The sequence below is a fragment of the Gavia stellata genome, chromosome 12 (genome assembly GCF_030936135.1).
Source record: "Gavia stellata isolate bGavSte3 chromosome 12, bGavSte3.hap2, whole genome shotgun sequence".
Lineage (NCBI taxonomy): Eukaryota > Metazoa > Chordata > Aves > Gaviiformes > Gaviidae > Gavia > Gavia stellata.
Genome location: NC_082605.1, coordinates 2,569,917 through 2,593,101, shown reverse-complemented (window position 1 = coordinate 2,593,101; position 23,185 = coordinate 2,569,917). Strand labels below are relative to the sequence as shown.

The window sequence follows — 23,185 nt, the reverse complement described above, 5'->3', positions numbered from 1 at the left end:
CTTATCTGGAATGAAACAACCTAAAAAATTAATAGGAGACTTAGCACAGTCCTATCTATTCATGCAGATGGAACGAGAGAAATTTATAATGATAACTGAAGAGAACTCCTGAAGCAATACATGAGACTTGATGTCAAAGAAACTTTATGACCAAATTCCAGCAGCAAAACAAATGTTCTTGGCTCACACAAAGATATACCACGTTAACCTGAAAGGAAGGTGACCCAGAATTTAAGACAACTTCCAATTTTTAACTTAAACTACTTAGAGGAAACCTTCCTCTCCCTCCTCGCTGTCTCCTCCCAGAGTTTTATTCCACACATCCAGGCGCTCATACAAATGGGAGATGAAGACTGTTAATATTATTTCCTCTGCTAGTCTCACTATGTTACGCAAAGCTACTTATGAAGTAAAAGCTGTCTCGTGCTTCTTTATCTTCCATTTTAATGCATTGCCCAACACCTTCCCTACTGTGCTTATGAGGCTACTTCTGAGCAGCTGTGAATTTATTTTCTTTTCAAAGGTTTTTGCTTCTTTGTATACTACTTTTACCTAAACAATTCTTTAAGAACTCTCCTTAAGAGAATGTGTCTTCCCCCCTCATCAAAGATTAATTCCAATTATTTCTAAATTTGGGCTTGTAAGTCTTTAACTGGAACTATTCCAATTCTTCAGAGGACTAAAAGTCTTCATATGCTAAGTCTACGAGGCAAAAAGCTTTTCTTTCTCTTGCTGACTTTAATTTGTAAAAATGTGAACTGTACAACTAGACATTAATATTTTACATAATGGTTTACCAAACTCTACGAAGAAACTGATTTTAGTGAGTGGTCCACCCATACCAAAACTTCAGAGTCGAGACTACTGTTCTCAAAAATGCCAAGACTGAAACTTTTGTGAAAACCCAGGAGGTGGTATATTTGTAACATATATTAAGTCAAGCTACTTCCTATGGGGTTTCCAAGCAGCCTGAAACAGTGGTTGGTGCTGATTGCCACCGGGATCACCACAAAGCTCATCATAGTAAGACACAAATACAGAATTTCAAGCTCACAGAGTTGTTACTCATCTAAATAAAATGTCGTCGCATTAATAGCTTGCTTTCGGCTCCTGACTTTCATTTGTAAAACCATGACTGCCTGAAGACCTGGCTTTTACTGCTGGAATTGTTTCATTAGAAGAAAGGCTTCACCTTGAAGATTATTTGGCAAGAAGAGTGGGAAATAAATATTTAAGGTCCTATTCAACAGCAGGTTCTATATATAAACTGGTTTATTTTACTGCTCATACCAAAGGGATTTTATTCATGATAGCAATCGCTAATCATAACAGCAGGATGCTATTCAAAGATAAGCCTACATGCAAAAGCCAGAATGAATTCTGACACATTTACAACAGTCTTCTCAAAAGGCATACGGCTCTGTAATTCCACCTGCTTTGTTGCAGAGCACGTTTAATGGCTTTAAAATGACATTTGACAGATTTCATGAAAATATGTGTACATCACAGTACACAGTCCAACTATATCAAAATACCTACATTTACACATACTGGGTGAATCAGCAGAAAGACAACAGCCGAATCATACAGAAAGCTTCTTTTGGTGAAATGTTTAGCTCATTTCTTGGTGTCTAAATGACAAGATGTAGTTGTTGAACAAGGTTGCAGAGATATTTGAATAAGTCTGAAGAACGTGAAGCCATCATTCTTGGTTTGTAAGAGTATTATTACCCAAATTAAATATTATTTGCCGGGAAGCCCTGAATGTACAGGGCTGGGAATCAGGTGCTCATACATCATTAGATCCACTCACATGCTAAATCAGAGGGAAAAGTGCTGCTGACAGACATATTAAAAGCAATACACAAAAGGAAGGGTATTTGCAGATACAAAGATCTTGACTTCAGGTAGGAGACCAGACATAGGTATAACAGATACAAAACACCTGCACAGTTTAGTTTGGAAGGAAAATAGTTCACTTTAAAGGTTTCCTGAAATAGCACAATTTTTATGTAAGTTATGTATCTAAAGATCACAGATTCCAAATATCTGATGTTCTAAATTTAGATTCAAAACTATGTCTTAGTGTATTTTCCAAATACCCACACACACTGCGTCTCCCTGCCCCTCCCCTCCCAATTAGGAGGAAAACAACTCTGTCCAGTGCTTTCTACACATATGCACTTCTGTGACTCACTGCTGGAACTGGCATCCTTCTACTTCTAATGCCTCTTGGAAAATACTAGTTGGAAAACACCTGATATATTTTCACCCTGATATATTTTCATATATTTTTTTACTGTGTCATGAGGAACAACCGTTTCTTTTACATCAACCCTATTACTTGATAAGTCCTTGCATTGCAGGTATATCTATACTTTCTTCCAGCTCAGGAAAAGGGATCGCTCTAAGCACAGATGTTACCAGCACATACCCAACTGTACATGCTGGGTAATTAACTGATTCAAGGACACAAATAAGTAAGACCTGTTCCTAAATAGCAACTGAAAAGAGTTAGGCTAAAAGGGAATACTATCATGATCCCGAGGGAGTGATTTATGCCATCACTAGCTAGAAAATGAAACCATGGAAAAAAATAACCATGGAAAAAATAAGGAACAGCTACACAATACCTGCACTATGATTCACGGTGACTGTCACACGAAGTGGATACAGTCTGGAATGGTGATGACAGCAGTACCAGCTGAGTGAGGGTGTAGACCTCAGACTGACGTGGGACTAACCAGCTTCATGCCAGAGAGATAAAGACTGACCTGTACAGATGTTACACTGTTATGTTACACATTACTTGGAATGGAACTGAAGACAACATACAGGATTTTATTCTACATAGCTGGCAGGTGTAAGTAGTAAGTAGGTTAATAGAATAGAATCGTAAAATTGTTTAGGTTGGAAAAGACCTTTAAGATCAAGTCCAACCGTAAACCTAGCACTGCCAAGTCCACCACTAAACCATGTCCCTAAGCACCACACCCACACATCTTTTAAATACCTCCAAGTGCAACTTGAGGCTGTTTCCTCTTGTCCTATCACTTGTTACTTGGGAGAAGAGACCGACACCCACCTCGCTACAACCTCCTTTCAGGTAGTTGTAGAGAGCGATAAGGTCTCCTCTCATCGATCAGAGCCTCGCTACAGAGATGCTGGGTTTCACATATTCTGTCATGTTTACTGCGTCACAGTAACCTCTTGTGGCAATGTTAATGTTTCTAGCTCTACAGCCAGTGGAGCACGAGCAATGGCAGGACTATGTTTCAAAGCTTGTGGTCAGCCAGGCAATGTAAATGGCAGTCCCTGCCAGGTGAAAGCAAATCTCTACCTATCTGCCCCTGGTTCGGGGAGCCTAAAGAACATATCCTTCCCATCTCCTATTGCCATGCATGGCAAGGCTTCTTTGTTGAGACGATGGGCTGTATCGATCAGACTGGCAGCAGCCACAGCGAGCAGTTCAGTGGCGGTGTTCAGGGCTCTGTAATGTGCTGCTGGTCACCACTTGTCATGAGGGTTCTCTACCGGCCATGCAGGAGAATTGTAGCGGGAAGGAGACTTGACCACACTTTCCCATTCTTCCAGCTCTTTTATCAACTCAGCAACAGCCCAGATGGCATCAGAAGAGGACTTGCATTGTGGGATAAAGGGGCAAGACGTGGACCTCATGCTAATGACCTGTTTGCAACAGTTTCAACATCAGGGACGTGTTGATGCGAGGTAAACTGTGGGGCAGAGCGCGTGCTGCCCCTATTCCCCACTTTCCACCGAAGTCCACCCACGGCGGACCCTTCAACACATCCATACCTAACCTTTTACAGGGACCTAGAAGTAAGGCTGGACTGTCGTCCATTCAATAGAATCAATTTAGCCCTGGCCAGTGGGTCGGTAGTGATTTGCCATTGCCACCTACGAGAGAAGCTATTTGCTTGCTAAGGGGAGGCTGTCCTTTGTGAAGTGTCCTTACCTACCATCTGTATTTGGGCTCTTATATCAGGGAGGAATGTTGTAAAGGAGCAATCACTAATTGCTGCCATCAGCTCCGGACTGGGAGCCTGAGCAGTGGGGGCAGCGGCCCTGAGGATCAAGCCCTGACTCCAGTTTCCTGCATATTGGCAGTCTAAGTTCAGCGCTGATGGATTTGGGTATCTCCCTGGGCTCACATCCCTAACATCCACTGGCTCCCATGTTGTACGGTGTCACTCTATCTCCTGACACAGACCCTGGAGGACAATCATAAGGAATTGATGAAGAAAACACGACCAACTGCTGTAAAACAGAAGGTGGTAGCCCATTTAACAGACTCTGAGAGAGCCCTTTCTCTAACCACGTCTTCCATCATCTCCCATGCTCAGTGGTGGCTGAGCGTGCTCCACAATTTCCCCTTTCTGCTCTCATCTTTTGCACAGAGGCAGGCTGGGTCTTTTCTATTACGCTGACTTTAGTTGTGGTTCTCCCCTGCTTTCTATCCCATGGGGCGGTACAGTGGTAAACAGCATAAGAAAGATATGGACCTGCTTGAAGAGGACCACAAAGATGATGAGGGGGCTGGAGCAGGTGTCAGTAGCTCAGGTGTCTGAATTTAGGTCACCTGCATGCTATCAACGAGTCTGTGACAAATGGGGGGGAAGGCTCCAATCCTGCTGTTCTCTCCGCAGGAGGGTTGCATCAAACCAACAGTTGGTATAGCCTAGGGTCCCTTGCCAGTGGGTAAAGCCCAGGATGGCATCTAAGAGCCAGGCAATCAGGTGATGATTCCCCTGTGTGCCCTCCTGTGCCCCTGCATTCTGTAGCACCAATTTTGTGAGCAGTGGGGGGGGCTGGAGACCTCTGCGCTGGCTCCTGGCTGCTCTCCAGACACTCTTTCCAGGCCATGTGCAACACCCCTCGAGGAGCGGATGGACCAACAGGGCTTTCTTCCCGGGAGAGCTCTCACGCACACAGAGGAAGCCCTCGCGAAAGCACTGGAGAGAAAACCATCATCCACGCTTCTTGGGGAGATGCATTAAAACCCTCTTCCCCTCAATACTTTTACACCTTGTGGGCAACAGTAACTGCGACCTAAGCCAAGGCCTCAGCACAACAGGCCCAGCCTCCCTTTAGTCTAAAGAGCCATGTGCTTCCTCTTGTACTCCTCCAAAACTGCCTTATCTGTACTAATGAACAGCCTTGGTTGTAAATGTGTTTTGCATCAGCATTCTGTGAACAGTGGCCACAGCCTCATCAGCACAGCTGAACCCTTACAAATGCTTTAGCCAGCCTCTCAACACGCTGTTCAAGCAGTGGGGTGGTCACCACATTGTTACTCCCAAGGCAGTAAAAGCCTCGCTCAGGGAGCATCTGAACAGGAGGCTCAGCACCCAGATGTGGAGATATTTTGCAGCACCCCCAGATGGTGACAGCCCATCAATTAAGGCCCATCAAGTGCCCATCAATTAGTGAGGACCTTTGCTTTGCTTCCAGCATATTTCCTTGTCAGGCTTGTGGCCCTGGTGGTGCTCGTGATGGCTTCCTTCTTTTCCCGAGTATCCCATTTGAGGAGGTCCACGGCCAATGATCCCGCTGCAAGAAATGTTCCCACACCCCACAGACCCTCACTAGTCCATGCCACTGGCCAGGTCGGGGTCTCGTCAGCACCTCCCGCACCATGCGTCAGTCAGGTTTCTGTCGCTGTCTGTTGCTGGCTGTAGCCATGGGCTCCCCCAGCCCCTCTGCTGCTGGTCAGAGGAGCCCCGTGCCTGGCTCTTGCCTACCAACAGCGTGGACATCCATGGCTGTGCCAGGGCGTGGAGCTTAGCTAGTGCTGGTGCCTCACAGGGTTGGCTATTGGTACCACCCGGACACTTGTGCGACAGCTCAGTCTTTATTTAGAAAAAAAGGGCCAATTGACAAAGGTGGCAGTGGGGGTACTATCAGCACACCCCCAACCACTACCCTGGAGGGGCTGCCTTCACCTCCTGAAGGAGGGCCGGAGCAGTGGCCTTGAGGGTCGGGGGAACCTTTCTGGTTGGGGCTGGTGGGCACTGGGCTGATTGGGCAACTGTAGGATGGCTGGGGAGGGGGGAGGTGGGCTGGGGGGTCCTCTCTGTTGGGGCTGGGACTGGAGGGTGCTGCACTGGTTACGCAGCTGGAGGTTGGCTGGTGATGGGCTGGGGGGGGGTGGGGGCACCATTTTTTCAGGCTTAAGTGGCAGCTGCTGGTGTTGGGTCTGGAGCTCAGGTGTGCCAGGATGTGTAGTTCGGCTGTCCGGGCACAAAAGCTGTGGAGAGGGTGGGTGCACCGTTTTTTCAGGCTTAAGTGGCAGCTGCTGGCGTTGGGTCTGGAGCTCAGGTGTGCCAGGATGCGTAGTTCGGCTGTCCGGGCGCAAAAGCTGTGGAGAGGGTGGGTGCACTGTTTTTTCAGGCTTAAGTGGCAGCTGCTGGCATTGGGTCTGGAGCTCAGGTGTGCCAGGAGGCATAGTTCTGCTGTCCGGGTGCAAGAGCTGTGGGGAGGGTGGGTGCACCGGTTTTTCTGGCTTAAGTGGCAGCTGCTGGCGTTGGGTCTGGAGCTCAGGTGTGCCAGGATGCGTAGTTCGGCTGTCCGGGCGCAAAAGCTGTGGAGAGGGTGGGTGCACTGTTTTTTCAGGCTTAAGTGGCAGCTGCTGGCATTGGGTCTGGAGCTCAGGTGTGCCAGGAGGCATAGTTCTGCTGTCCGGGTGCAAGAGCTGTGGGGAGGGTGGGTGCACCGGTTTTTCTGGCTTAAGTGGCAGCTGCTGGCGTTGGGTCTGGAGCTCAGGTGTGCCAGGATGTGTAGTTCGGCTGTCCGGGCGCAAAAGCTGTGGGGAGGGTGGGTGCACCGGTTTTTCAGGCTTAAGTGGCAGCTGCTGGCATTGGGTCTGGAGCTCAGGTGTGCCAGGATGCGTAGTTCGGCTGTCCGGGCGCAAAAGCTGTGGGGAGGGTGGGTGCACCGTTTTTTCAGGCTTAAGTGGCAGCTGCTGGCGTCGGGTCTGGAGCTCAGGGGTGCCAGGAGAGGTGGTCCGCCTGTCCGGGCTCAAGAGCTGTGCCGAGGGAGCGTGCGCCGGTTTTTCAGGCCTGACCGGCAGCTGCTCACGTTTGGACCAGCTCTTAAGGTTGTCGTGAGGGCTCGTCTGGCTGTCCGGGCACAAGGGCTGTGGGGAGGTCGGGTGCGCTGGTTTTGCAGGCTGGACTGGCTGCTCTTCACCTTGGGACCGGTTCTCAAAGTTCTCGTGGTGGCTGGTCCGGCTGTCCGGGCGCGTGAACCGTGGCGGGGGTGGACGCGGTGGCTTTTCAGGCCGGACCAGCGGCTGCTCGCTTTGAGCCTGGCTCTCAGGGCTGCCGGGGCCGCTGGTCCAGCTGTCCGGGCATGAGGTGCGGCTGCTGGTTTCCAGGTGGGCTTCTGAAGCTGCAGAGAGGCGCCTATGGAGAGAGGAGGCTGCTGAGGCCCTCAGCTGCCAGTGGGGCACAGGGACTCCCCTCCACAGCAGGGCCCAGAGCTGGCAAGGCTCGCCACCGCGGGCAGAGCTGCTGGCACATCGTGGCCGAGGTGGCCACCTGCACCTCATGGCACCACCGAGCAGGGCGATTGCTCCGGACACATTCACGGGTCAGGAGCGGGCGCTAGTGCGTGCCTCTCTCTCTAGGGCAATCTCCTGCCCCGCTGTTTCTCTTCCTCTTCCTGACCTTGCCTTGCCTGTGCCTGTCGCTCCTGGGGGCTGCTCTTGTGCAGGCAGGGTCAGCTGGAGCTAACGCTGGCTCCAGTCAGAGCGGGCTCCCGAGAAGGCAGCCCAGGAATTAAGAGGCCCATTAAAGCATCTGACAGCAGCAGAAACCTCAGCAGAGGTTTTTGGCCAACTACTAACTTGCCACTCTGCAGCGGCCTGCCTAGAAATGCTTCATGGCTATGAGCAGCCATCAAAGGAAGCGGTAGGGGGCAAAAAAAAAAACCAACTCACTCTTTTCTGTTCGTCCAGCACTGGATCATGACACGGCACAACAGTATCACAAGTAGCAGGCAAATCACAGCTCCTGCTGTGCCTGTCATGCAGTACCTACGCACATCTTCAGGACAGAAAAGACTCGTGGTGCTCTGGGGATTGTAAGCACTCGTGGTTCCCTCGCCGACCACATCTGGAGGAACAATTCGGAACGTGAGCCCGTCCTGCGCACTGCTGGCAAGCTTGCAGCACGTTTGATATGGCCAGGAAGTTCTCTTGTTCCCCCCCAGTACTGGTGCCCGGAGGCACGCTCCCACCCTTGGGGACAGGTTGTCCCACCGAACAAAACTCAGAAGGCCAGAAGGAGAGCACGGAGGGAGTGCAGCTGCTTGACCAGTCGCTCCTTTGAGGGACACGGACAAAAAGCATCCCTGCAGCAGGCAGTGCCAGCCCCAACTCTCCCTCCCCCCGGGCCATCTCCCACACCCCGAGGGGACGCAGTCAGGCCCTCTCACGAGCCACTTGAGCCTTGCTCTGCCCTTCTGCCTTTTGTCCAGCACGGGCACCGCTCACAGCCGCTCCCAGCTTTCGGGATGTGTCTCCCCCTTAGGGACCCCAGCAAGACTGTTCAGTACCTGAGCCCCCTGGAAAAAAATCATACATGTTGCCGTCGTGGTATTCTCCGAGGTTGGACAGCACTGCCAAAAAGCACAGACGACAGGTAAAGCCTCAGCATGGCTCAGGCACAGAGGATGCAGGAGGACGGGCAGGTTCCCCCTAAGCCCCTGCCCAACCTGGGAGTCAGGGCATCACTCTGGACCTCAGCTGACGGGAGGGATCCCGCTCTGCGCTGCTCTTGTGCCTTGGGCCTCTAGGGACCTCACGGCATGCTCGGGGATGCAGCTACGGCGGGAGGCACATTCGTGCAAGAGTCCCCTTTCCCATCATCTGTGGAACGTGGTCCACAGGCCTCGAAGCCAAAACACTCTCAGCTTTGGCTGCTGACAGGGCATGCAAGAGCGGGCACTGGGGGAAGAACCTGCTGACACACGCGGATCCTGATGGGTGACTCCGGCTGACCACGGGACAGCAATTACCTGGCGTGCCAGTGACTTTAATCGGAACTTTTTCTCCAGCAGAGACTGGCAGTGAGTGACTGCTGCCTTCCAGAAACGCCTCCTGCACAGCCTCTTGGTCCGTCTCTTGAAAAAGCAAGCGGGACAGTTGGATCAGACAGAACCGTTCCCCAGCAGGGAGATGGCATCTGGGAAGGGCTCCTCCACAAGGCCCTCCTGCCCTGCCCTGTAAGGACCAGCAACGGTCACATTCGTCCCATCCCAGCTATCCGTCTGCCAGCGGGAAATGGAGCGCAACCCAAAAAGCCTGCCGAATTGGCATCTCCACCCAACTTCCAGCACTAGGAAAGGCCAACCAGCATTGCTTGGGACCTTGCTCCCGCCTGGAACTGGCCCAGAGGCAAGCAGTGCTGCACGTGAGCTGAACACAAGCTCAGCACGTGCCAGGCCCTCAAACCTGCCTACCAACACCTGCACCAACCTGCTCTGAGCCGTCATGGTAAAACTGGGGCAGCAGCTGCCCCTGGCACTCGACTCGAGCCACAACTGGCAGCAGAGGCTCTGCACCATCCCTGGGGGTCGCCAGCGCCTGCAAGGTGTGAAACCCAGCATTGCCGCCACGAGGCTCTGATCGACCCCTTCCCACTGCGCAGGCTACAGCGTGTCCAGACATGGATCTAACACCTCCGTTTGCCGAGTCTCATGGCTAACGCAGAGTGAAATATGCCCACCGTGTGCTCTCTCCAGTTCCTTCAGAATTCCCCTTAGAACTTCTGATGGCTCCGGGGACTTCTTCCCTCCTTCAGCTTGGTCCTTGGCTCTTGGAGGACCTTAACAGAGAGTATTTGGTTCAATTTCACGTGAATAAAATACGGAAGAGCAGCACACAGACTGTGAGCTCAGCAGAGCCAAACTACTCACCCCTGCGATGCCAGCCGGGCTCTAGCACAGTATCCAGCCGAGGAGCTGCAGAAGTCCTCCCTACGGGCACATCTGTAACTAAACACCCGGAGAAGCTTCTGTCACCTATTGTGATCTGCCTCGGCAGAACTGAATCGCAGAAGCGCTAAGGGGGCCATGCAAAGAGAGGGCACACAGGTGCAGGTCTCCGTCCTCACACCTGCAGAGGCGTCCGGCTGGCTGACCTTTGGGCCTTGAGCCGGCAGCTCTCAAAGGGAGGAAGGAAAAAGCCATGACGTACCCATGCCATCTCCTGGAGGCTCGGTCCTGGAACCCAGCCGGGAAGCTGGATCACCTTCGCCTACAGGCGCGGCTGCAAAGAAGCACAGGACAGAACAGCTCCCGTGATGCAGTTCAAGATACTTCTTCAGACCGGAGTGGCAGGGAGGGCAATTCCAAGACGGGATTACTCCACGGCGCTCCTCTCTCCCTTCCGCTCAGCAGCATGGTGCAAAGAGTTACCGCGCGCCTGCAATGGTGCTCACAGCAGCTCTAAACTCAACCTCAACGAGCCTGCTGGCTTGGCAGCCGGCACCGGGAGCAGCTCCGGCTCCGAGGAGCCGGCAAAGACAGCTTTGCAAGGCAAAGCGCCTCGGGGCGCATCACTGGGCCCGACCCGTTCCCTCCCTGCTCTTCTCCATGCCTGCGCATCGACCACGGAAGGAGCAACTGGCATTTCACACGGAAAGACGATTAAAAGGTAAATGCTCCTTCCTCCCACTGCTGTACCTGTGGGATTGCTCTCAGGCTCAAGGACAGGAATAGGCCAAGGAGTCGGGAAGCCGTCGACCGTGAGAGGATCTTCAGGAAAATTGCACGTGACTGAGCTCTTGCCACGTTGTCAGTGTTCATTCTTTCAAGGAAAGGGACATTGAGAACTTACCTCCAGGATGCTCCAAGGGCTCCAAACCACCATCCAGCCAAGAAGCTGGATAAGCATTGCCACCACCCTCATCTAGAAGCAAGCAGAAATGAGAAACGTTTCCAGTGCATGTTGGGATCCACTTCTGCCTTAGGGAACTGCAGGCACTGGGAGGGGCTCAGGTGGGAGCCAGATGTAGGTGGAGATGGCCAAGGCTGCAGAGAGGCTTGGTGACCTCTTGGCTGGCACCTGACCACTCTCCAGACACTCTTTCCAGGCCATGTGCAACACCCCTCGAGGAGCGGATGGACCAACATAGGGGCCCTCGGGGCTTTCTTCCCGGGAGAGCTCTCACGCACACAGAGGAAGCCCTCGCGAAAGCACTGGAGGGAAAACCATCATCCACGCTTCTCGGGGAGAAGAGCCCGCTGGCCCGTGAAAGGCCGCACCAGCGCCGCCCGCTTACCGGCTCCCTGCGCTCGCCACAGAGCAGCCCAGGCAGCCCTGGCATGCAGGGCCAACAGGAGGAGGAGGAGGAGGAGGCGGCGGCGGGTGGGGGCCATGGCCCCCTGCACTCGCACCATGCTGCTGCTGTCGCTGCTGCTGCTGCTGCAGTGAGGGCCGGGGGCTGAGCGGTCAGTGCTTATGGCCGGCGCGGCACTGTGGGGCTCTGTGACGTCACAGCCCCGCCGTGACCTCACAGCCGGGCCGAGGCTGCATGGGGACGGCTGTCAGGGCGCTCGTGGAGAGCCCCTGGAGCAGAGGCGGGCGAGCTGCCCTCCCGGGGAGGGGAGCACGTCCCGTCGGGCAGCTCCGTCCAAGGGCTGGGACACAGTCCCACCCGGGGCTGAGCCCACAGCTCTGCCCTGTTTTCCGGGCACTGCCACAGGGGCAGCGAGGAGCTCACAGTCCCCCAGAACAACAGGAAACCACAGCCAAAGGATTTCTGACCTCCTTGGGTGCTGTTAGCAACAGCTCATGAGGCTAACGCATGAGTGATTTCAGTCTCGAGACATGTGCAAGACCCCCTCCTGGAGGCAGCTTCGAGGCTGGAGCCCAGTTTGGCGCCTTGGGGGAGCCCAGGGCTAACGACTCACTTTCCTTTTTCAGGAAAGACGAAGCCTTTACTTTTCTATTTCTTCTTCACGCGAAATTTAAGGACATACTTTCTGTCGGGGGCCTCAAAGAGCAAAGTCAATCAATAAACCAGAAATTATTATGAAAAAATAGTCTCTTAACTTACTTGACATGCAAAAGGAAACCTCGAGAGAGCGCATGGTGCGTATGTGCTGCTTGACCAACCTAGTAGCCTGCTGTGCTGGAGGGACTACATCAGTGGACAAGGGAAGAGCTGGGGATGTCATCTGTCTGGACTTCCGTATGGCCTTTCACACGGTCCCCCCCAACATCCATCTCTCTACACTGGAGAGAGACGGATCTGATGGATGGATGGACTGTTTGGTGGCTAAGGAACTGGCTGTCTGGTCGCATCCAGAGGGTAGTGGTCAATGGCTCAATGTCCAGACGGAGATGGGTGACAAGTGGCGTCCCTCAGGGGTCCGTATTGGGAGCAGTAGTGTTCAATATCTTCATCCATGACGTAGGCAGCGGGATCGAGTGCACCCTCAGCAAGTTTGCGGACGACACCAAGCTGAGTGGTGTGGTTGACACGTCTGAGGGACGGGATGCCACCCAGAGGGACCTGGACAAGCTTGAGAAGTGGGCCCATGTGAACCTCATGAGGCTCCACAAGGCCAAGTGCAAGGTCGGGGTCCTGGGTCGGGGCAGGCCCCGGTATCAATACAGGCTGGGGGGATGAAGGGATTGAGAGGAGCCCTGCCGAGAAGGACTTGGCGCTGCTGGCGGATGGAAAGCTGGACATGAGCCGGCAATGTGCGCTCACCGCCCAGAAAGCCAACCGCCTCCCGGGCTGCATGAAAAGCAGCGTGGCCAGCAGGTTGAGGGAGGTGATTCTGCCCCTCTACTCCGCTCTGGCGAGACCCCACCTGGAGTCCTGCACCCAGCTCTGGAGTCCTCAGCACAGGAAAGACATGGACCTGTTGGAGCGGGATCCAGAGGAGGGCCACAAAAATGGTCAGAGGGATGGAACACCTCTCCTATGCGGAAAGGCTGAGAGAGTTGGGGTTGTTGAGCGTGGAGAAGAAAAGGCTCCAGGGAGACCTTCTTGCTGCCTTTCAATACTTAAAGGGGGCTTATAAGAAAGATGGGGAGAGAGTTTTTAGTAGGGCCTGTTGCGATAGGACAAGGGGTAATGTTTTTAAAGTAAAGGAGGGTAGATTCGGACCAGAGGTAAGGAAGACATTTTTGACGCCGAGGGTGGTGAAACACTGGCACAGGTTGCCCAGAGAGGTGGGTAGATGCCCCATCCCTGGAAACATTCACGGTCAGGCTGGATGGGGCTCTGAGCAAGCTGACCCGGTTGAAGGTGGCCCTGCTCATTGCAGGGGGCTTGGACTAAATGACCTTTAAAGGTCCCTTTCCAAGCCAACCCATTCTATGGTTCTATATTTGACGCTGCCTTAGCCCTGAGACTCAGCAACCGGAGGTTTTAGACACACATCTGGACACGCTGTAGCCTCCTCGGCAGGATGGGATCATAGAATCATAGAATTGTCTTTTAAATACCTCCGGGGATGGTGACTCAACCAACTCCCTGGGCAGTCTGTTCCAATGCTTGACAACCCTTTCGGTGAAGAAATTTTTCCTAATATCCAATGTAAACCTGCCCTGGCGCAACTTCAGGCTTATTACTTGGGAGAAGAGAGCGACACCCACCCCGCTATGATCTTTCAGGTAGCTGTAAAGAGCAGTAAGTTCTCCTCTCAGCCTCCTCTTCTCCAGACTGAACAACCGCACCTCCCTCAGCCGCTCCTCATCAGACTTGTGCTCCAGACCCCTCACCAGCTGCGTCGCCCTTCTCTAGACACACTCCAGTACCTCAATGTCCTTCTTGTAGTGAGGGGCCCCAAAACTGAACACAGGATTCAAGGTGCGGCCTCACCAGTGTCAAGTACAGGGTGACGATCACCTCCGTACTCCTGCTGGCCACACTGTTTCTGATACAGGCCAGGATGCTGTTGGCCTTCTTGGCCACCTGGGCACACTGCCGGCTCATATTCAGCCGGCTGTCAACCAACATCCTTTTCTGTGGGGCAGCTTTCCAGCCACTCGTCCCCAGACCTGTAGTGTGGCATGGGGTTGTTGTGACCCAAGTGCAGGATCCAGCACTGAGCTATGTTGAACCTCATGCAATTGGCCTCGGCCCATTCATCCAGCCTGTCCAGATGTCTCTGAAAAGTCTTCCTACCCTCAAGCAGATTAACACTCCCGCCCAACTTGGTGTCATCTCCAATCTTACTGAGGGTTCACTCAATCCCCTCATCCAGATAATTGATAATGATAGTAAAGAGCACTGGCCCTGATACAGTGCCCTGGGGAGCACCACTTGTGACCGGCCACCAATTGGATTTAAACACAACCCTTCGGGCCCGTCCGTCCAGCCAGTTTTTTTTGCGCAGCGAAGAGTATGCCCGTCCAAGCTGTAAGCAGCCAGTTTGTCCAGGAGAATGCTATGTGAAACACTGTCAAAGGTTTTACTGAAGTCTAGGTAGACTACATCCACAGCCTTTCCCTCATCCGCTAAGTGGGTCACCTTGTCATAGAAGATCAGGTTAGTCAAGCAGGACCTGCCTTTCATAAACCCACGCTGACTGGGCCTGATCACCTGGTTGTCCTGTACGTGCCATGTAATGGCACTCAGGATGATCTGCTCTGTAACCCTCCCTGGCACCGAGGTCAGGCTGACAGGCCTGTAGTTCCCTGGATCCTCCTTCCGACCCTTTTGTAGGTGGGTGTCACATTGGCTAACCTCCAGTCGACTGGGACCTCCCCAGTTAGCCAGGACTACTGGTAAATGATGGAAAGTGGCTTGGTGAGCACTTTCGCCAGCTCCCTCAGTCCCTTGGGTGGATCCCATCTGGCCCCATAGACTTGTGTGTGTCTAAGTGGTGTAGCAGGTTGCTAACCATTTCCCCTTGCATTATGGGGTCTTCATTCTGCTCCCCATCCCTGTCTTCCAGCTCAGGGGGCTGGGTACCTGGAGAACAACTGCTCTTACTATTAAAGACTGAGGCAAAGAAGGCATTAAGTACCTCAGCCTTTTCCTCAGCCTTTGTCACTATGTTTGCCCCCGCATCCAATAAAGAATGGAGATTCTCCTTAGCCCTTCTTTTGTTGCTAATGTATTTATAGAAACATTGTTATTGTCTTTTACAGCAGTAGCCAGATGAAGTTCTAGTCGGGCTTTGGCCCTTGAGTTTCTCCCTGCACAACCTCACGACATCCTTGTAGCCCTCCTGAGCTGCCTGCCCCTTCTTCCAAAGGTCATAAACCAAAGCCAAAGCTTTCTGTTCAGCCAGGCCGGTCTTCTCCCCCACCGGCTTGTTTTCCGGTACCTGGGGACGGCCTGCTCCTGCACCTTTAAGATTTCATTCTTGACTAATGTCCAGCCTTCCTGGACTCCTTTGCCCTTCAGGACTGCCTCCCAAGGGACTCTGTCCACCAGTCTCCTAAACAGGCTGAAGTCAGCCCTTTGGAATTCCAAGGTAGCAGTTCTGCTGACCTCCTCCTTACTTCTCCAAGAATCGAAAACTCTGTCATTTCATGATCTCTACACCCAAGACAGCCTCCAACCATCACATCCCCCACAAGTCCTTCTCTGTTCATAATCAACAGGTCCAGCGGGGTGCCTTCCTTAGTTGGCTCACTCACCAGCTGTGTCAGGAAGTTATCTTCCACACACTCCAGGAACCTCCTAGACTGTTTCCTCTCTGCCGTATTGTATTTCCAGCAGACATCTGGTAAGTTTCTGAAGTCGCTTCTCGGCCTTTTGGCTAAGATCAAGTGTGTTATAGAAATAATATTTAGGTAAGAGCAATGTAATAGACAAGATGTATTTAATAATGTAAGAGAGAATACATGCATTTTATCTGATTTCCAAGTTAAGGTGTATACTTATTTTAATAACAGTAACTTGTTTAATCTCATCTGACCTTATGAGGGGAGAATAAATTCCTTCTTGGCATATGGTCTTTCCCTTGAACCTACAACAGAAACATTATCACAGACTTCACTGCATCGTAATAATCACCTCAAAATTATGACAGGCTTAGATAATTAAAAAGTAAAATAAGTTTATGGCAAAGTTATGGTAGGGTATTCTCTTGCTTCTGGCAAGATTAGATGACACAGAACATGAAATTCATCTTATTGTCTAGGATTGTTATTTTAATAATTTCTTAAGTTTGATGTATGATAAGGAAAATGTACTTCAAATTATGTGCTGTAACCTCATCTCATCTATTAGGTACTTAATTATGGTTCATACAAGCGATAATCACATATAAGCCATGAGGCTCAGCATTGATTTTAAGTATGTATATTACTAACAATTGTTCCAAGAAACATTCAGCTTTATACTACCTTTAAAAACAGAAAAAGAAAAAAAAAACCAAACCAAAAAGAAGCTTTCTGTTTTGTGATACACAGCTTTCACATTAAAATTGAAGGATTGATCTGCAGGAAAAGATAAAACCTCTATTACTAATGCCATATAATCTCAATTATTTGATATTAAAAAATAAAAACCCAGCAGCAAGTCTCACTGCCCATCACCATTAGCATGAGCGAGAACAGTTCTTTCGCAGAAGCTAACTATGGAATGGCAAGAGGAAAGGCAAACTGTAGAGAAACTTTTTCAATTCCAAGTAAGGGCCAGGAAAAAAAAAAGTCTTTCTTGTCTAATGTTATGTTTCAAAACAGATTGACTAACACAGAATACCATGGGAAACAGGACCTTCAATAAGAACAGGCAGATGATGTGCCAAGTTACTGAGAGGCAAGATTGCTACTCCGAAGGAGTACTCCATGTGTTTTCACATCTATTTGTCACTGTTGTTTTCCTCACTGTTTTAATCACAATGATTCAACTATGGAAGTACCTTCCTATGTTTTCATCATGCACCTCAACCATATAAACATTAAACAACATACCTGCCTCGAGTGGTAAATCTCTAAGCCTTCCAGTTCCCCTCCCCATCTCAAAATGGCTCTTGCTCTTAACAGGATTTAGTTGTGCTTAATTACCTCAGCAGGCATAAGAAACAAAATGCCTGTCTGTTTATTAGAACTTCTTCCTAGGTGCAAAATATATTGTGTCAAGGACTGAAAGTGCTGTGTGCTTTTCACAGGAATATGACTTGCAAACATATGTTCGACTGAAAAAATAAAGTGCTGAAAAGAATTCCAGACAATACTGGAAGGAAAAAATCTTAAGATGGAGATAATTTTCCTAAAATTACAAAAAAATCTGAATTTAAAAAAAATGAAAACACACAATTCCAAGCAGATAAAATACATTTAGTGACTATTAAAAAAAAAGTCAATAATTTTCATACTGAGCTGGCATTTCTGGTCATTTTAATATAGAGGTTATTGTAATTTAATGCCTATTATTATTATTACCGCCACCACTAACTTCTGGAGCCTACACAGATGCAGTACAGTGAGCGATATTAGATTCTACTTCCCACATCACCAACCAAATTGTTAACTGCATTTAAATTACACAATATTTTAACATGATTTTTAAGCATCAGGTAACCACAGTTCCTTTAAAAATAGATGGACTATGAAATAAGCATATTAAAAAATATGGTTACTCATTACAGTTGGGGAAAAAAACCCACCAGCTGAGTGGGGTTTGACTTTCAGATTCCAGGTCAAGTCTACTATATGTATGTTCTTACACAAGTTTAACGCATTTGCTGTAGTGTTGATGGCATATGAGGATTTAAGATTATTAATAGCGCTACTTTCTAAAAAAGCAAATTCAAACCTTTTAAGTGGAAACCTCACTAATCTTTCAGCTTTACTTCCATTATGGTTTTTTTTGTTGTTTGTTGTTTTTGTGTTTTGTGGGTTTTTGTTTGGGTTTTGGTTTTTTTTTTTTTTTTTAATGGACATGGAACTTACTAGATAGATGGAACAGAAAACGTAAGAAGGAATAGAAGCCTCATTTACACACATTTTGGTACATCTGGCACATTAGGCTTAAACAAAACAGAAAGGTTGAATTACCCTTTTCTGATATTATATCATACTCTAGTCTTTGTCCTTATACACATTCGGTAAGGAACCCAACTGGGGAACAGTTGGGGGAAGCTGGTTTTGTTTTCTTCTTCTTTTGACAAACATTTGATTTATAGTTCCAACTACACATTACAAAAAAGCCCCAAGAAGATCAAGCAAGTTGCATGGGCCAGTTTTCCTATTCTCGTGATCTAAGTCGGATTGCTAAGCGTTACTCCTATGAAAAGTATTCAGAACCCACCGTGCAGAACAACAACTTCTTTTGGTGAGAAATCACGGAATTTGATCAGAGCAACACCAACACCATGCTACACACTATTCTGAAATGATTTCTCTTGCAGAATATGCTGTACATGTGTAAGGAGTGGCACTTTGGAATGGGAAGCAATCAAAAGTTCTTTGTACACAGTCAGTAAGCTGATAACATTCAATCCATTCAGTACAAATTGCTTAGTCAGGTTGAATGAGGCATGTTGGTAATAGGGATGGGCTGATGCTATACCTAAATCTACTTAAAATACTTGCCTCATTAGTTTAACAAAAGCTAGACGAAAAACTATCAGTAAACTATCATTTCCCTGCCTAAGAGGCAACACAGTACTCCGAACAGAATCAGCGCTAGGAGAACATAGGCTCTTTTATGGACTCCAAACTTCGAGATTCATGTACCACATGTATTAATCACCATTCTCCTAACCAAGATGAAAAGGCAGGGGAAGAACTTGATTTTTATATAGTTTTGCACTTATTGAGATTTACAGGTGCAAATGTGAGCAGCATTATCCCACAGGCTAAGTCAGTCCCTTTGCCAGTGCTCCCATGAATGGATACTAGATTGACCCCTCTAGGTATATTTCTAATTTCTTACTAAGAGGACTCTCTCCACATTAAGTTGTCCAGAAATAGACCAGCTAATAAACAAATACATCAATAAATGCAAGTTCATATTGTGCAAAATTTCTTTTTGAAAATGGAAATACATTTTCAATTGTCAACATTTAAAAAAAAACAAACCCCAAACAACCAAACACCAATTCTGCACATGATTGGCAAAGCCAAATGCTGCAACATTTGCAGAGGCACAAGCAAACCAGTGGCTCAGGTGATGGGGTTCCTTCCTGCGCTCAGTAGGGGAGTCATTACGGAGACACACACACACACAGAGCTTTATGTTCACAGAACTACAGAACATTCTTGGAGAAAAAAAAAAATCTGCATTCACATATAGATCTTTGTGGTTTGTGAGACAGAGGGAATGTATGAGCCTAGCACAAAAAAATCCCTGGTTTTGCATGACTGTCTTCCCCTTTGAATAGTATCTGTAACCGCCACATTTTCAACTGAAGAATGTGAGGAAAAAGTTTTGATATCCAAGGTATTGTTTTGCACAGTGGAGGTCACAAAGACTATTTGGTTTAATCTGGAGCATGCATTAGAGTGTTCTGCGACCTTAAAAACTCAGCACCATGCATGATGCTACCTTTACCTTGTTCTTACTGCTGGCATTTTATACTATGTTACTGCAATCCTAAATTTAAAAATCAAACAAAAGTGTGATCTATACCTGGCTGCTTTTAAAAGCATACTCAGTAAAGCTGGTAGAAAAATGAAACTGCTGTATTATGTTTTATGCGTAAACTACATTCTGCTCAGCCCCCGCCCCCAAGATAGCTCAGGGTAAATTATTAATAACTTAATTAAATAATTTTAGAGTGGCAGCAACTACTGTCTACTTCTTCAATATCTCAATTCATCGATCTCTTCCTGCTGAAGAAGGAGGTGGAATCTCTTATCAGAGAGGCAAAGGAAAATCACACATATTCACATTTTTGTAGTAGGGGAGGAATACAGGAACTATAGCAGTGGTAATAACCTGTGTAACATACAGATTATGAGAGTCCCAGCATGTTATGGTGTGCGTGCTTTATGAAGGCAGCATGCCCAGAACTAAGTAGTCGGCCACCAAAAAAACCCCAACCCAACACTAACAAAAAAATCCCACAAAACACTCTAGTCGACCTTTAAACATCTCCAGTAGACCAATATTTCTACAATGCTATCAAAATAATCCTTCAATTCAGCTGCTTATTTGAAATCAAATCCTGGCATTCCAAGGAGGATGTTTAGCCTTAAATGTTTGGGTACTTGCTGAAAATATTTCTTTGTTTGGTAATTTTATTCATTTTCCTCTCATGCCAGAAACAGTTGGCAGTGAGAATGAACCAGCTGGGGTCAGATGCTCAGGACAACAGACTTCTTTTTTCTCCCTAAGAGATACTTACTGTGCTAGAATTGAAGGCTGTTTATTTCTATTGGTCAATCTTAAACCAGCATAAAATAAAATATTAATCTAGGAAATGAATAAAACCCCGTATTACCACCAAGACCTGGCCATGAGCTTCAAATCCAAAGATGACCAGTGCGTCACAATAAAAGACAAAGAGTTGTGAAGAGAAAATTATGTGGAGGGAATAACGTGCGTTCAGCTCCTCACATTACATTTTGAATTCTAGTGCTATCCATAGACTGCAGTCTTTTTTATGGCCGAAAGGTAAGGATGTTTGTATACATACCCATACAATTACAATAGTCAGTATTTGTTAGGGAACTTACCTAGTCAGTCACAGCTTAAACTACTGACTTTTACCTCACTTTGGTCAGATTCATACCCTATGTCCTTTGTTTATGGGGGCTGATGGCAGTTTCCAAGATTTCTGCTGTCCTCCAGAACGCAAAGAATAGAAAAATCACACCTTGCCTGTGATAATTCCCCTGGTTCAGCCAACACAGTTACATCTAAAGCTCTTTGGAATGTGTTTTTTGTCATGTAGCTGGTAGGGAAGTATTTTGCACATTAAGGTCAGCCTGCTGCTGTTGCACAGTGTATAACAACAAAAGAAAACTCTTAGAACTGTACCATTTCCCTGATGTCACTGATAAATAGTTTTTCTATATACATGCAATACACAGAGACACTGAATAGAAGAACCAAAATATAATCCAACTTAATTATTTCAAAATATTCTTCAGAAGAGAATACAAAACCAACATTTACAATCAAATGGAAGTTAGATGAGCCTGTGTGTGAATCTTGAAGGACACCGAGAATATCAGAAGCAACCAATGAACTTATAAGGCTACTGGTATCATGACAGCATACACAGACTTTGTCAGAGACCAGCCCATTTCTCCTCCTTCCTTCCGAGTTGCTCGGCAGTGTGCAAATGCAGAAATAGGAAACACATCAGACTACATAAAGAATAGCAAGCAATTGAGCAGTGGCACATGCTTCAGCCTGGAACTCTGTAATAAAGGTTGATACAGTACTCCAATCTCTCGGTTCCTTAACAAGTTTATCAATTACAGCCATGCTGCTTCTACCACGCCAGATCCTCAGGAAAGAGAAGCTCGCAAATGACTGTTCTACAAGTGCAGCATGAGGGGAATGTACCGGTTTACTCATTTAGTCATAGAAAACCAAGGAAATTTAATTTAATAAATGTGTATGTCTGAGAGAACATAGAAAAACCTGGAGCTCAAAGTTTGCAAGTTCAGAAATGCAGGATAAGCACTATCTTCTGTTATTCATTGCTAAGTAGCAAGACCAATTAAAATTATTTTTTTCTGCGTAACATCGTGTTTGCTTCCACAAAGAATTGCTCTTTTTTCCTCTAGCTCAAACTTGCTTTCCATTTACTTCATTCCTTTTTGTTCTCCTATTTCTTTTGTCCAAGTTCATTCTTTTCCACTTGATACTGGTTTTGTGCCTGCCATTGTTGCAGATTTTATTGTTAATAAGTAAACACTCCAAGAAACAATGAAACCCATGCAGTGATGCAGAACAGTTGTAAGATGTCAATTGCTGACTTTATTCTTTACTGCTTTAACTTGTACTATTCATGAAGCTTTGTCTCATTAAATCTCCAGTTTTCCACAACTGATTCTATTTATATGTTGCACAGTAGCTATTGCACTGGATGTTGCTACTTTATTCCAGCATCTTTTTCTGTTCACAAACTACATTATAATCAAACTACATTATAATCAAATCCTAGCTTCTCTATTTGAGGTGAAGAGACACTCTATTGGTGCCTGCTTTCCTACAGATTTGATCCTCATGGAGGACTGCAAACTCTAAAGATTTTCATACAAATCCGGCATTTGTAACAGCCTCTGTCTTTGTGGGTTATCCAGAAGCTAACAAAGGATGAGCTTACACAACACTAAAAATAGGAATTAAGTTTTGCAAAACTCACGTCAGCTTCATTATCCTTTAGATACCCATTCTATTATCTAAAGTGGTTTGGATCAGGCTCAAAATTAAAACAGTAAGTGGAAGCAAACAGACACAGGGACAGCGTGGCTGAAAATGCCTCCTTTCTTTGGAGAACCAGGCTAGAAATACCACTACTATTATTCTGAAGTTTCCCCCAGATTCAGTTTATCCCCACATCAGGGTAAAGATCCAATATGCGTAGGAACAATCATGAGGTAATGAGACTGAATTATCTTTAATCGCTATGTTTGTGCTCATGGTGACTAGGATCAAACTTGACGTGGCGGAAGAGTTCAAGTGTGGATCTCTGTTGGTAGAAGCTGGATTGTAATACCGAAACTCAAGGCTTCTTAGTCTTTTTCTAATTATAGGTTTGATCCAGCTTCCATTAAAGGCAGGCTATTTGGCTTTTGCAGACAAATAATTGAAAATAGCCTTTACCTTTATTTTTAAAATAGTAAAAGAAGTTCATAAAAATAGCACTTTCAATGAGTAAATTTGTTATATATTTCAAATAAGCTTTGCCTCAGACTGTCCAATGGATTGCTGCCTTATTAGCAACATTGTGAGAGGTAGTTGCTTTGTTACCTTAATACATTTTGAAAAATAACTTTTTAGTGCCTCTTCTATTTATGACTCACTCATAATAACACAAGTGACTCATGCTGTCAAATTACAAGTCATTACTTTAGAAAATGAGTTTTTTCCCATCCTTTTGGGTAAAATATGACAATTTTCACTATTTTGTTACTAAGAGTAGGTTTCCTACTAAACATTCTCAGAATTCTATTTTCTAAGTAAAGCATATGCCACAAAAGACAAAAGCATCTCCCACCTCTTGTCTCTCTCAAAGAGAAATACATTTAGTACAGAACAACTGTTTAAAACTAGTTCCAGAA

At 47.5% G+C, this 23,185-nt stretch overlaps 1 protein-coding gene across 1 annotated transcript; it reads right to left on the bottom strand.

Moving 5' to 3' along the window:
• Positions 1-5,959: 5,959 nt before the first annotated feature.
• Positions 5,960-7,570, bottom strand: LOC132317906 (uncharacterized). Its single transcript, XM_059823417.1, has one exon. It carries the CDS (start codon positions 7,568-7,570, stop codon positions 5,960-5,962), a length of 1,611 nt encoding a protein of 536 aa, XP_059679400.1.
• Between the last annotated feature and the right edge of the window lie 15,615 nt (positions 7,571-23,185).